The sequence below is a fragment of the Grosmannia clavigera genome (assembly GCF_000143105.1).
Source record: "Grosmannia clavigera kw1407 unplaced genomic scaffold GCSC_97, whole genome shotgun sequence".
In the NCBI taxonomy this organism is placed as follows: Eukaryota; Fungi; Ascomycota; class Sordariomycetes; order Ophiostomatales; family Ophiostomataceae; genus Leptographium; species Leptographium clavigerum.
The window spans coordinates 38,842-52,319 of record NW_014040560.1 but is presented as its reverse complement, the minus strand read 5'-3'; the positions used below and the strand labels follow the sequence as shown (position 1 = coordinate 52,319).

The window sequence follows — 13,478 nt, the reverse complement described above, 5'->3', positions numbered from 1 at the left end:
CTGGACATTCAAAAAAAAAACCCGCCCGTAATTCATGCGTCTCGTAACATCGTCACATGTGAAAAAAGAAGAGAAAAGAAAGCAGAGAAACAAGATATCATAGCATACAAGCGCGCAGGCCTTCCTCCCCGCCCGTAAACTACCGGTACTCCGCTTCAGTACGCCGACTAGATACGGTCCGGTCGTACTCTACGTCATGGTAGTCGTCGTTGTGGCCGGCACGCCGTTGGTGCCGGTCGTCACTATGGCTGTGGCTGTGGTGGCTGTGGCGGCTGTGGCTGCGACTGTGGCTGGAGCCGGGGCTCGGGCTGCGACTGATGACGACGCCCCGCTCACCGTGATGGTGGCGGCCGCGGTGGTTGTCGTCGCGGTCGTCATCACGACGATCACGATCATCACGATCATCGCGATCATCACGGTCGCCGTCGCGGTCGTCTGCCCACCGATGATGGCGGCGCTCGACCCGCTTCTCGATGGCGTTGGCGCCGAGGCCACCGACAGCAGCGCCGACGATGGTGGAGATGAGTGCGGCGCGGTCGTGATCGCTGCGATCGTGGCCGTGGCCCTGGCGACGATTCGAGCGCGCAGCCGCCTCAGAGGCCTCGCGGGCGGCCAGGCCACCAACGATGGCGCCGATGACGCCGACACCGAGGCCCGAAGCCGATGTGCTAAAAGCGCTGTCCAGTGCATTCTTGGTCTTCTTGAGCGGGCCTCGCGAGCGGCTGCGGCTGCGGCTGCGGCTTCCACGGCGCTCGTGCTCGTACTCGTACTCATGTTCGTAATCGGGCGACGGCGAGCGCGAGTCGCCGCGGCGCGGAATCATCGGCGGCACGGATCGCGGCCGGTGAGGCGAAGACGGCACCTGCAGCGCCACGTCGCGACCATCCATGTCCAGGTTGGAAGCCCGCTGCTCAAAGGCAACATAGTTCCCCGCGGGCGTCATGTACGGGGCCGCACGGCCGTCGTCGTCGGCTGCACCCCGGCTGTAGCGTCTGCCGTGTGATGCACCGCGTGGACCACGGCTGGCATCGTCGTCGTCGTAGTGGCGCGACATCTTTCTGCTGGTGGGAAATGTATGGTTGTGTAGAGTGTGCGGATCGAAGGGGAGATGCGCTGTTCTGGTGCACACACAAGATGAAAAGAATGGCCGTTTCTCGGAAGTACTGGACACTGGGCGACACGAGGCTGCTTATATATGTGCCCTCTGTGTACGGAGTACTCGACAGATATACACCAGCACAATGTGACCTGGCCAGGCAGCCCAAATTCCAACCTTGGTGGCGCAGGCTCCGGACGGCCAGGCGAGGTAAAAGAGGGTGTCGTCACATGGTGGGCTGACCACCAATGAGAGCCAGATGCGCTCGAGATAGACCGGCAGTGCAGGCACGGCGAGTCATCGCCTTGCAGCCAGGACCCTTTGCACTAAGCCTGCAATGGCCAAAGCATGTCTGCAAGTCATCCATGCTCCGTACATAGTAGCAGCTGCTGGCAGGGGTCAGGAGGCCAAGCGTATCGCTCTGCTGCTCGAACATGCCCCTCTCCACACACACCAGCTGCAGCTGTGGGCGGGGCTGTGCTGCTTGTTGTGGAGGGAGCCCTCGAAACAATCAGACCAAGCTGCTGCTCAGCAGACGACCAAGGACCCAAGACGTTCTCACAGGCGCTCTTCGGCACCTCAGCCGTCTGTGGATTTGTTTGCTGGACCCGGACGGGACGGTCTGAACGAGGCTCATTCGAGTGCCAAGTCGAGCTGCAAGAGTCCCGTCATGCGCCTTTCCGCTTTCTTCCTCGTGCGGCCTCCACGGGTTTTGTCCCCTCAAGTGCAAGAGCACGTGCATCCGGTGCCTGACGGCTAAACCCCGGAAGCTACTCCGTAGAGCCACTCTCTTATCTTCCACATCCGATCGCCGGCCTCCAAATCGACGTCGTAGTGTCTCCGCATTTGACTCGGCCCGCATACTATATACGACGTAAGGCCTGGCCTGATTGCTTTAAACTGTAATTATGACTATTTACACAGCCTGCGTGGCCGCTTTTCTGCTGCAGTTTTGTGTGTCTTGCCATCTCTTGCGCAAGCTGCAGTAACGCCCACGTCATGAAGCCTTCTCTCGAAATCCAGCTCGCCGGCAAAAACAAAGCCTCCTTTGCCCGCCAGACGATTGATATCAGCGAGAAGTCGTCATCTCACGCGCAGCTTGCCTTTTCTGCCGTCTCCACGTCCAAGGATGAGGAAGCTCATCTTCCAGATCCAGAATCGCGGGAAGAGAAGCCTCTGCAGAGATGGAACGATCCGAAACTCAACATGTTCCGCTACTTTTCCACACTCTACTCCTTTGTCGTCATGGGAATGAATGATGCTGCCGTTGGCGTATGCTCTTCCGCTCTTGCCCTCGTTTCCCACTCGCGTCAACGCTCTCGCTGACACCCGTGAACAGGCTCTAATACCATATGTAAGCAGCAACTGGTCAGCATCCTGGACTCTATCCCAACACCCAGCACCCATGTATCCTCACAGCCTCGCAGCTTTCAAATAGCAATGCATGCTAAGCGATTTACGGTCTAGATGGAGAAGTACTACAAGGTCTCGTACACTGTCATATCCCTTCTCTTTCTCTCGTCATTCCTTGGCTACATAATTGCTGCCCTTCTCAACAACCTCATCCATCATCATTGTGGCCAAGTTGCCGTCGCAGTTTTGGGTCCTCTTGGCCGCCTAATCGGCTACGTTCCCATGGCATGCCACCCACCCTTTGCCGTGCTGCCAGTCATGCTGTTATTCCCCGGCTTTGGTAATGGCCTGGAAGACAGCGCGTGGAATGCTTGGATAGGCAACATGCAGAATGCCAACGAGCTGCTCGGCTTTCTACACGGCGCCTACGGTCTCGGTGGCACCATTGCTCCGCTAATCGCCACCGCCATGGTGACCAAGGGCAACCTGCCATGGTACACCTTTTACTACCTGATGATCGGCATGACTGGCCTCGAGGGAGTCTTTGCCATCACGGCTTTCTGGGGGGCAACTGGTCGTGTGCATCGCGAGAGCTACAAACCGGCTGCCGAAGGAGGCCGCATCACCACCAGGCACGTTCTGCGTGAACCCATCACCTGGACCGTGGCGGTGTTCCTCCTCGGCTACGTCGGCGCCGAGGTCAGTCTCGGCGGTTGGGTCGTTTCCTTTATGCTGAATGTCCGCGGCGCCGAGAGCTTTGCTGCAGGCTTGACCGTGACCGGTTTCTGGCTCGGCCTTGCAGTTGGCCGAATCGTCTTGGGCTTCGTCACCGGACGCATTGGAGAGAAGCTGGCCATTACCATCTATCTGATGCTATGTATCGTCTTGCAGTTGCTGTATTGGCTTGTACCCTCATTTGTTGCCTCGGCCATTTTCGTTGCTTTTCTTGGCTTCATACTAGGCCCTCTCTTCCCGGCTGCCATTGTGGCGGCTACAAAGCTTCTCCCAGCCGACTACCATGTCTCTGCCATCGCATTTGCAGCAGCTTTCGGTGGCGGCGGCGCTGCCGTCTTTCCCTTTGCCGTCGGTGCGATTGCCCAAAGCAAAGGCGTTCAGGTCCTACAGCCAATCGTTCTGGCCATCCTTAGCTTCATATTCATTGTGTGGTGCTTCCTTCCAGGAGGTCTCCGGCCGGGCGGCTTGGAATATGCCAGAGATCACAACGAGAAGGTTGGACATGAGGTTTGGAGTGCCTATCGATGGGTCGCAAGCAGGTTTTTTGGTCCGAAACAGAAGCCGATCGCTGCTTCAACAACTGGCGTCGATCCCTGAAGCCTATTCTAATACTTTCCGCATCAACTCGTCCGCAATTCGTCGAACATAGAATTCTTTTGTCTCGAGGGGGAGGCCCCTGAACATTTTCGATATCTTGGATATGTCTTGTCGGGCTTTCTCATACGCCGCCAGGTCTCTGTTTGCATACACGTCACGTCCCAGAGAGTAGCCGGCTTCCAGGTCGCGGAAGAACACGTTCACAGCAACGCTGCTTGTGGACAGAGGGCTGGCAGTGTGCAGCCACAGCTGTGGAATAAATAAAACATCGCCGGGGCCAACAATGGCCTCGTAGGGGTGACAGTCAGTCAGCGATCCGGTTGCTATAGATGAAAACACGTCGATACTGGAGCTGGATGCACCGGGTCCGAATCCGAGCTGCATCACGTCGGAAGGAGGGAAGAGATAAAAGCGCTTTGACCCCTGCACCTGGCAATATACATTTGCGAGAACCTAGAAAGATTACTCGCCATTAGATCGATTATTTGCATATATATGGGTTAGCCTAGTACCAGACTTACATCGTAATGCAGCCACATATTGACAGAGCCAGAGATGCGCAACACGGAGCTGTGAACTCTCTCGCGGGCGAACTCCAGCTCCGGGGGCAGAACGAAGTCGTCCGAGAGGCTTGGATAGTCCATATACAGTCGTGCTGGCACATCTGAAGGCTGGTTGGCTGAGAGGGCCCGAAGGTAGAGCTGCTTGCCCATGCCCACATCGCGGATGAAGTCGCCAAACTCCCGGGTTGTGTACCGGAAATTCTTGGACACAAAGTCCATGGTCGGACTTGATGCCTCGTGAACAACAACCTGTGGTCCAGTTGTGAGCGACTTGGAGCAGCAAACTATGAGCCATGAAATCAATCAACTCACATTGCGACCAGGGCCTACATGCTTGGCCAGATAGTCGGTGTCCCATTTCGCCGTACAGGATCCGATGCTAAGACCCTCAAATACAAATGGCTTTCCGGCCTGGAGTATGCTTGCGAAGTGATCCTTTGATTCCAATTTCAGACGAGGAATGGGTGTGGTCTCTGTAGGCTTTGTCTGCGCCTTTGGTCCAGCAGCTATGCTCGACTTATCGTTGACAATGGACGAAGTCTTCACGTAGTCCATAGAGGCTCCTGCGCCTATATCATTTGGACAGACGTGGAATTTATACAGGCCTTTTGACCATACGGAGCCCATCGAGAAACACGTCATTCCGCCTCCGACAATGGCAACCTCTCCATCATCAGTGCCTATGACCGATGCACCCACTAAAACTGGCCGAGGAGTTTGTGGGTCGAGCTTTTTGCAATAGTCCAAGTATTGGGCATCTTCTTTGCCATCTTCACTGGCGCAGTATCGCAATATTTCGCTTCCCTCCAGCACGCTCCCGCCGTCAGTGATGCCTCCTACAAGCACGGTCCAGCCATCAACTTGCACGCACGCAGCCCCAAATCGGCAAAGTAGATGCGCAGCCAACATGTCTGTGGCGGACTCGAAGCGAATGGTCGGTTCCTGAACTTGTGAGCGACACTCCGAGCTCTGCCAGGCGTTTGTAAACATACCTTGACCTGAGACACGTCAATCACCCATCTGACAGCTTGATCGTAGACAATGTTGTCGGCCGTCATGCCGCCAGCCAAAGTACCGTAAAATGCGCTGCTGTTTTCGCGCACTCTCCCCGAGCAGAAAAGAACAGCCCCAAAAAGTGCGGGTGGCCGCAATGAGCTGACCACTTTGCACTCCGTCCACCCATTTGCAGGATGATAAAGAAGATAGCCAGGGAAAAGCGCAGAGGCACTTGACTTTCCGCCAGCCAAAAGAGCCAGCTGTGCGTTATGAAGCCGTGTTACTGCATGTCTGAACAATGGCAGCGGAAGATCATGTGATTTTTGCCACCGATATGTGTCCTTTTTTATGATCCACGAGTCTCTGAAAGGGCTGGCTGGAGAAGCACGGCCGCCGGTCAGCAGATATCCGGCATCACCAATATCTGTGAGGGTCGAGAACGTCCTGGCTGTTGGCCCTCCTCCTCGAAGTAGGTCATCCTCAATGGTCGTCTGTTCGCCACGAGCACTGTAGACGTCGTATGACGGAAGCCGACAATCGGTTCCAATGCCAAATAAATTGGCCAGACAGGGATCTCCCAGAGCATCCTTGACGATCAATGGCACGCCAAATCGCCTCAGTCCGGTGTTTTTGTGCTGTCCGACTGGCGAAAAGCTTAGGCTGACGTCAGATACAGGTGTTCCGGTGTTCTTGGCCGAGACTTCATCGCCAGAACTCCGGTCCGGGGCCAAATTGCTTGCGTGGAGAATGAAGTAGTGACTTGCAAAGTGGGCAAACTCTTCCCACTCGTCAAAGACTTCCACTTTGTCTAGCTGGCACCTGTCGGCAGCGCATAGGAAATAGGGGTCCTTCCACGCTTGCCACAGAGACCAGCACCGAGTTTCCAGCCAGCCCAAGGAATGGAATCGCTTTTTCTGTGAGTCTATAGTGGGATAGTCGTGAATGCATTTCAAAGACGTGCCCAACCTATCAAAATGCTGCATCATCGTCTGTGCAAACGGCACGGCTGGCCCCCCTGGCAAGATCTGCTCGAGGAGACAGAACTCAGCTAGTTAATATGTCAGAAACCTCAGTCATCATCCAGGTATAGGCACAGCTGTCTTACCGTCTCCAATCGTGCTGGCCCAGTCTTTCAAAGGGTGTGTCAGTATGCACGTCGCATTTCCAGTATTTGAATAGTCAGGAATGAGGTCTCACGGATAATTGCATCAGCGGACGCAAACTCCATATAGGTGATGGAAACCTCGGCCACGAACAGAAATTCAGAGCTGGCAGTGTCGACGAGCGTCGAGAGATCTTTGCCAATGACAGACGACTGACGCAAATCACAGGCGATCTGGAAATACTGGTCACTTTTAAGCAAAACACGAGGGTGTTCCAGAAACTCCAGATTTGTCAAAGGCTCCTGAAGCTCAACGGACTGCTTCACAATGTTCCTCTTCGCAATTATGACATCGGGAAAGTCGATATCAACAAACTTGACACCCTCGCAGTGCTCTGGATAGCGGAACATGGTCTGCCAAGGGAGGACATCACTACAACATCGTCAGCCGTGTGAAGAGCTGCACGAGAGCGCGTCGCTGCTTGCCTTCCACATCCCAGGCTGACAACCACCTTGGCCTTGGAACTCGGACGGCAAAGGAAATTGCGGACCATGACATCAATCAAGTGGAGTCGAAGGTGATACCCGCGGTTTATGAGCGGAGCTCGCCTTTGGTACTTTTTGACAAAGTAACGGTAGTACTCGCGCTCGCCGGAATAGTAGATGCGCTCTACGCTTCTCTTCGACACGATGCTGCTATTGTTTGTCTGGCCAGCCGGGTCAGATGAGCTGCGCGGGCGGTGGATATATGAAAACGGGACCAGATGCTCACAGCCATGACGAGATCGTCTCGGCCCTTGGCCTGGAGAGCAGGCATGTTGTCGACCAAATATGCAGATGGGATGCCGGATTGCCGCTTTTCTACCGCCAGCGCCTGAGCCTCGTGAGAATGGTGCCTACTGCTTGATATAGAAAGAAACTCTTTCGGATATTTTTAGAGTGGGTCGATTCACGTGTTACCAGCCTATGAGCTACGAGTACTCCGTAGAGGTTAGTGGGCCAACTTACCCGAGCTAGTTCGTTTAGAAGCCCTCGCACCCAGACTTTCTGGCTTGCGTAGTCGCCTCTTCTCGCACCTCCGCCTCTTTCCTCGCCGGATCTCGCATCGTGGGTTGCATCGCAAACCGTCCTGTCCGTCAGAGCATTGGGGATTCTGGCCGTCTGAAAGCCCAAGCTCACGGCGCCAGTGGCATCTCTGCCGTCGCAAACATGGCCAATCAGGCGCTCAACTTTGTGACCTTCAACCAAGACCACAGCTGTCTGGCTGTCGGTACATCCAAGGGCTTCCGCATATACCACACCGACCCCTTCTCCAAGATATTCAGTAGCGATGATGGAAGCGTGTCGATCATTGAGATGCTCTTCTCAACGTCGCTTGTGGCCATGGTCCTATCTCCCAGACATTTGGTGATCCAAAACACAAAGGTGAGATGCCAGCAAGAGGCTGATGAGTAGAGGCAGTCCTGTGGCTCGTGCTGACATGCATGCCCGTTATTCAGAGAGCCTCTGTTATCTGCGAGCTCACTTTCCCCTCGGCTGTGCTCGCAGTCCGCCTCAACCGAAAGCGCCTTGCTGTCGTGCTCGAAGACGAGATCTACCTATACGACATCGCCAACATGAGTCTTCTCTACACCATAGCCACGTCGCCAAATCCGGGCGCCATCTGCAGTCTCTCACCGTCTTCCGAAAACTGCTACATCGCTTATCCCCTCCCGAAGCCCCGCGAGGACCGCGACGAGAAACGCCCTTCACATGCGCCGCCACTGTCAGCTTACGTTGCGCCTACATCAGGTGACGTCCTCATCTTTGACACGCATTCTCTAAAGGCCGTCAACGTCATTGAGGCCCATCGGTCGCCCTTGAGCTGTATCGCCATAAACAGTGATGGCACAATGTTAGCCACCGCATCCGAGACCGGCACCATCATCCGCGTGTTCAGCGTCCCTAGCGGACAGAAGCTCTACCAGTTCCGCCGAGGCACATATCCCTCGACCATATACAGCATGTCTTTCAATACAAGCTCGACGCTTCTGTCTGTCTCCTCAGCGTCTGATACCGTGCACATCTTCCGGCTGGGCGGCCCCCAAGGACCGCAGTCGGCTGGCGGATCGGCCTCGGCTGGCGGAGCCGTCGATGCTGGCTCACCGCGACAAGACCGTTGGACCCGGTCTCGCAGCCATGACAGTCTAAACGACTCTGTCGGAAGTGCGGCCGGCTCACCGCGCAGCGATGCCGCGGATCCGACGCCTGGCTCTAGCCGGGATGGCGGTTTGGCCGTACAGAGGAGGCAGAGCGGCTCCTTTGGCAGCATCCTGAGGAGGTCATCTCAGATCATGGGCCGGAGTGTGGCCGGCGTCATGGGGTCCTACCTACCACAAACAGTAACGGAGATTTGGGAGCCACTGCGCGATTTTGCTTACATCAAAATCCCAAAGGCTGGGTCCAACACGGCGCCCAAAACCGGTGCTTCCAGCTCTCCGACCAGTAACGCCTTGAATGCCGGGTCCGGCTACTCTGGAGGGCCAGTTAGAAGTGTCGTAGCGATGAGCAGCAACAGTCCTCAAGTCATGGTTGTCACTAGTGATGGCGCCTTTAGTGTTTTCAACATCGATTTGGCACACGGCGGGGAGGGCTTCCTTATCAAGCAGTTCTCGTGAGTCTTCAGCACCACGCCTGCATACCTTCTTGTCCAGACAACTAACAGATCCATCTATAGGATTCTTGATGTCGATGAAAGGCTAGATGCATCTTCGTACGGGGCTTGAATGGGGGGGGGGCATCTGCTTTGGCTACATCATTGTTTCCCCATGCGTTGCGTCTTTTAATAATTTCAATTTTCATTGGAGAACACGGCAACTTGCAACGGGGCTGTCATCCGCATTTAGCAGGCGTTGGGGAGAAATTGGTGTCGAGGTGCGGTCTTATTTTTACATAATTCAGGCTGTGGCTATTATAGCATTCTAGTTTCCTACTGCGTTCTGGAACCGCAGTATCGACTGCAGGAAGATTCTGTATTATCACACAAATCGCAGAACACCACATTTAATACTTTGGTGTGCACTATGTATGTACTGTGCACGTATCATACCAATTTGGTCATCAAATCGCGCGTACTATTTCCCGTTGATAATTCCAAATTCTGTTTATGTCCAAGATTCGTATCAATATCCTGTTCGTAGGCCATATGGCTTCAAGTCATACAATCATCCCGTTACCGAAGAAATATGGCCAATGCCGTAAAAAGAGGCGTAAACCGAAACGGATCTAGCAAAGAATTATCAAAACAAAGGGACCCCAAACTCTCGTCGGTAGAGAAATCATAGGTACGCCTCCTATCGTACGTATGGCTGGTTCATGAGGGCAACTTCGCGGGCAATAGCCCCCCACTCAAGCTCCCTCTTGATGCCAGATCGGCTTCCCTGTAGTTGATACTGGAGCTCTTCCCATTTAAGTAATTCGTATGCGAAGCGTAGGTGTGGCTGGATAATAACATTTAACCTACGAGCACGCACAAAACAGTACGCCCGGGGAAGAGAGAGCTTCAATGACCGCATAACTTCGGCGATGCAAATAGTAGCACTTCGGGACACACCGACACGACAGTGTACGAGGGTAGCTGTACCATTGCGACGGCCGCGCTCTAGATAAAGCATTTGTGATTAGCGAAAGAGGCGGACAGACCCCAGGAGCAATATGCTTACCGATAAAGTCGAGACACCGCGCAAAATCTCCCGTCAAGGGATCTATCCCGTTATCTTGAACGCCCTGGACAGCGCAGACATTGTTTTCTCCCCATTCCTCCAGCTCTCCCTCTCGCCACATGGCCATCTCCCCTACACTCAAGATCTGGGTGATACCGAGCGCTCTCAGAAGGTCCGGGTTGTTTGCGTGGGTGAGGTTGCCCAGATACATGTAGTCCAGAACTCTGCTCGGGAATGAGCCGTCCAGATTGGCAAACCACCTGGGCTCGTCCCGTATCATGTTGGTTATCTCTGCCAGGTCCTTTCCAACGCATGCTGGTGAAGCACAGAGGAGGCGTGGTGCAAGGGCCGTCAGCAGCGCCACGTCGGTGGGATATGCAAAGAAGTTGCGTCGCATAGTCGTATGGAGATTCAACCACGCGTCTGGGACAGGCCGTCCAGTGCTGTAGCTGAAATATGCGATTGCAAGCATGGTAGATTCGGTATAGCCATCCGCGCAGTGGATGAGTATCCTCCGCGGGCGAAGATTGAGGACGTCAGATAGCGGGTCCAGTGCGTTTGTCCCAACGGTGTCATTGTCCGATCCCAATACGTTATCGGCGGTCAGGGTCGACGGATCCAAAGTGATGCCGTGTGCGAGATGGTAGATGCACTTGCAGGTTTCCAGGATTGCATCTGCCTCGTCTTGTGACCAAGTTGGAGGGGGGATAATGCCAGACGACGGGAAATCCAGATGGATTGGCTGGCCATCCGGACAATTCAAGTTGGCCAGTGCATGCAGAGCGTCAGGATTTAGACGGCCAATGTCACTGCACTCGATCAGGATGTCATACCGCAGCTCCTCTTCCGAGCCTCGCTGGGGCGAGGGGCCAAGCCAGACATTATGTGAGATTTCAGAGGCCATGGTCATGGCGTACATCTCCCGTCTTTCCTGGTGGAAGAAGTCGACCACGTTTCCAGTCAGATGGCCGCTTGAGTCGACAGCCACAATTCCGGGGTGGATTTTTTCGAAGGTAGAGAAGGTGGCCGTGCATATGAACGTATTGTAGATGGGCAGCGGGTCACCGTCCAGATCATGCTGGTCTCTCCACCGTTTTTGGGCAGCTGCAATATCCCACCCGAGTTTCTCGACCGCGACGCTATCATCACCATATACTATGATATCAGATGTCATGGCGGTCTTCGCAGCCTGGATCTGAAAGTTCCGCACAGAGAAGCCCTCCCTTGGATCAACGTCAACGAACTCGGCAGTCGGCTCAAGCTGCATGAATTCACCAGGCGCAATGGCACCCTTCAAGCGAGATATATGTAGTTGGCTATCTGCCTTAACGACGGTCACCCCTCTCAAACAGGCAGGTGTTTTTCTCAGCAGACGCCTGCGCTGCGAGAAGAATGTCTGCTGCATGGAGTTGTCCGGGTGAAGACCATGGAACCAAGGGAAGACAAGCGATGGGTCCGGAAGCGGCTGCCGGGATATGTAATCCAACGCGGAGGCGACACCGGCGGCGTCGATTGTATAGAGGGCCAAGCGGCCATGCTCAGCGCGAGGATACCGTGAAGGCGGGAACAGGATGGACCGTTGTGACCTGTCACCGTGCTTTCTGCTCTTTCCAGGTGGAGACGGTGGAGGAGTCGTTGCAGTGTCGGCGGGAGGTGGGGATCCAGGAGGGCAAATAGGCACGTGCTTGTTTGGAATAGGAGCTGGAGGCTGGGGTTGGAGCGCCGGGCTGACCATTTTCTCCATATCAAGGGTGATGGATGAGGAGATCGATGACATACCCGAAGAGGCATGGTGGGGATGTACCGGCCGGGTCAACGCGATCGTGGTCATAATGATGCAGAAGGGCGGCTCTCAAAACAATGGCATAGACGCTCAGAGTCGGCAGCAGGAATTGGTGAGTAGATCGATTGTTGTGTCTGGCTGGCTGTCAGTCTCGCCGCACCGGGACTATTTAATGCCTCGAAACTAAATCGGCACAAACCGAAAGCGGAGAGCGAAGCTACCGACAACCGGAAGGTTTGCAGGATAGCAGGTCAAAGAATACGAGCAGCAGAAGAGTGTAGTTGAAGCATGAAGAGTTCGGGAAGGCTTTAGAAAAGAAATCGGGAACATACGAAACTTAGCCCGATTCCTGATGGAAAGGAGGCGTCTTATCGCACATGCCGTTAGAAACGGGAGGGTGTGAGTGAGCGTTTGGAACGCGGCAAGAGATAAGAGGTGAACGGTGATAGCAATGGTGGCAGCGCGCGAAAAGTGATAGAAGTTGGGGGCCGAAGGGAAGCAATACCAGTGTCGAAAGCTTCTTTATCTGGGATTGTCGCGACGAGAGAAAAACAGACTGGAGGCGCCGGTAATGGCAGAACTGTACGAGATGGAAGGGGGCAGAAATTATAAGTAAGATGGAATGAGAGAGCAAGAGGCAGACAAGATGGGAATTAACCCATCTACGCGAGAGAATCTCTGGATGGTATGACACACGACAGAAAACGTTCTAGGAGACTGATCGAAGGGGGATTGGCGAATGAAAGCCGCACCCGCATGACTTCTAGAGAGGGGGGTTTCTAATATTATCCCGTGGGGGAAGGAGAAAAGGAAGGACAGGCAGTGGGCAGATCAAAGCCACTGCAGGAAATTGGTGAGTGAAGAAGACGGGGAACGCGGAAGATAAGGCGAGGTCTGAGAAACTCGATTTCAAGATTCTAAGAAGTACGAGGATGTATTACAGAGCACAGCGAAGAGACCAGGGCAGGGCAACGCGAGGCTGGACAGGAAGCCCACACTATGCCGGTGACCAGATGGCTGGCATGCAGAAAAAAAGCAACGAGAACAAGGCGAGACCGCAGAGCGAGGGGGTTTACAATGATAAGACATCGAGGAAAAGCAGCCGAATACAGCACATTGTGGGCCTCGAGCTGTTGGACAGAGCGGAGCGGGTGTGGTGGGGCATGGGAAATAGCCAATCAGATGGCGATGCACAGCTCCATCACACGTGTCCCGCTTTTGGGCGGATATCTGACGCGGTCGCGTATTTGGCATAGCGTCTTATCGCTCAACGTCTGATTAATAAGTTTTCTGGACAGAGGGCAATATTGGCCGTCGTAAGACTGCTGCAACGTCCGAGGCCCAGAGCCCCATTGTGGGTGCACCGTATAGGAAATCCCAATTTCCTGTAAGTCAGGCCTCATTCTGAGACTATTTCTATAGTTTTGGTGGACAGATGCAATTTGTGCTTCGGTTCTGTAGGTGATGTCATCGCTTGCCAACGTTCACGCGCTTATTCCTCATTCGAGCGCAGTTACGTGCCCAATCAGGGACAGTAAGACCCACTTGAAGC

The 13,478-nt window shown here is 54.5% G+C and overlaps 6 protein-coding genes across 6 annotated transcripts; 3 read left to right on the top strand and 3 right to left on the bottom strand.

The window, feature by feature from the left end:
• Positions 1–189: 189 nt before the first annotated feature.
• Positions 190–1,054, bottom strand: CMQ_4608 (uncharacterized protein; the record flags this gene model as incomplete). The annotated part of the gene is made up of 2 exons (XM_014312764.1): positions 190–242; positions 337–1,054. 2 exons carry the CDS (start codon positions 1,052–1,054, stop codon positions 190–192), a joined length of 771 nt encoding a protein of 256 aa, XP_014168239.1.
• A 379-nt stretch (positions 1,055–1,433) lies between these two features.
• CMQ_4660 (uncharacterized protein) lies at positions 1,434–1,856 on the top strand (the record flags this gene model as incomplete). Its single annotated transcript, XM_014312816.1, has 1 exon — positions 1,434–1,856. One exon carries the CDS (start codon positions 1,434–1,436, stop codon positions 1,854–1,856), a length of 423 nt encoding a protein of 140 aa, XP_014168291.1.
• A 239-nt stretch (positions 1,857–2,095) lies between these two features.
• On the top strand, positions 2,096–3,781 carry CMQ_4595 (tRNA wybutosine-synthesizing protein; the record flags this gene model as incomplete). The annotated part of the gene is made up of 3 exons (XM_014312751.1): positions 2,096–2,368; positions 2,436–2,450; positions 2,564–3,781. The coding sequence occupies 3 exons, from the start codon at positions 2,096–2,098 to the stop codon at positions 3,779–3,781; spliced, it is 1,506 nt and encodes a 501-aa protein (XP_014168226.1).
• Positions 3,782–3,784: 3 nt separating this feature from the next.
• CMQ_4830 (leucine carboxyl methyltransferase) lies at positions 3,785–7,259 on the bottom strand (the record flags this gene model as incomplete). Its single annotated transcript, XM_014312986.1, has 9 exons — positions 3,785–4,234; positions 4,303–4,593; positions 4,657–4,913; positions 5,216–5,255; positions 5,337–6,388; positions 6,446–6,469; positions 6,538–6,856; positions 6,994–7,149; positions 7,215–7,259. The coding sequence occupies 9 exons, from the start codon at positions 7,257–7,259 to the stop codon at positions 3,785–3,787; spliced, it is 2,634 nt and encodes an 877-aa protein (XP_014168461.1).
• Positions 7,260–7,651: 392 nt separating this feature from the next.
• CMQ_4685 (protein-vacuolar targeting protein) lies at positions 7,652–9,207 on the top strand (the record flags this gene model as incomplete). Its single annotated transcript, XM_014312841.1, has 3 exons — positions 7,652–7,867; positions 7,942–9,095; positions 9,159–9,207. 3 exons carry the CDS (start codon positions 7,652–7,654, stop codon positions 9,205–9,207), a joined length of 1,419 nt encoding a protein of 472 aa, XP_014168316.1.
• Positions 9,208–9,774: 567 nt separating this feature from the next.
• Positions 9,775–11,974, bottom strand: CMQ_4804 (protein tyrosine phosphatase; the record flags this gene model as incomplete). Its single annotated transcript, XM_014312960.1, has 2 exons — positions 9,775–10,082; positions 10,144–11,974. The coding sequence occupies 2 exons, from the start codon at positions 11,972–11,974 to the stop codon at positions 9,775–9,777; spliced, it is 2,139 nt and encodes a 712-aa protein (XP_014168435.1).
• Between the last annotated feature and the right edge of the window lie 1,504 nt (positions 11,975–13,478).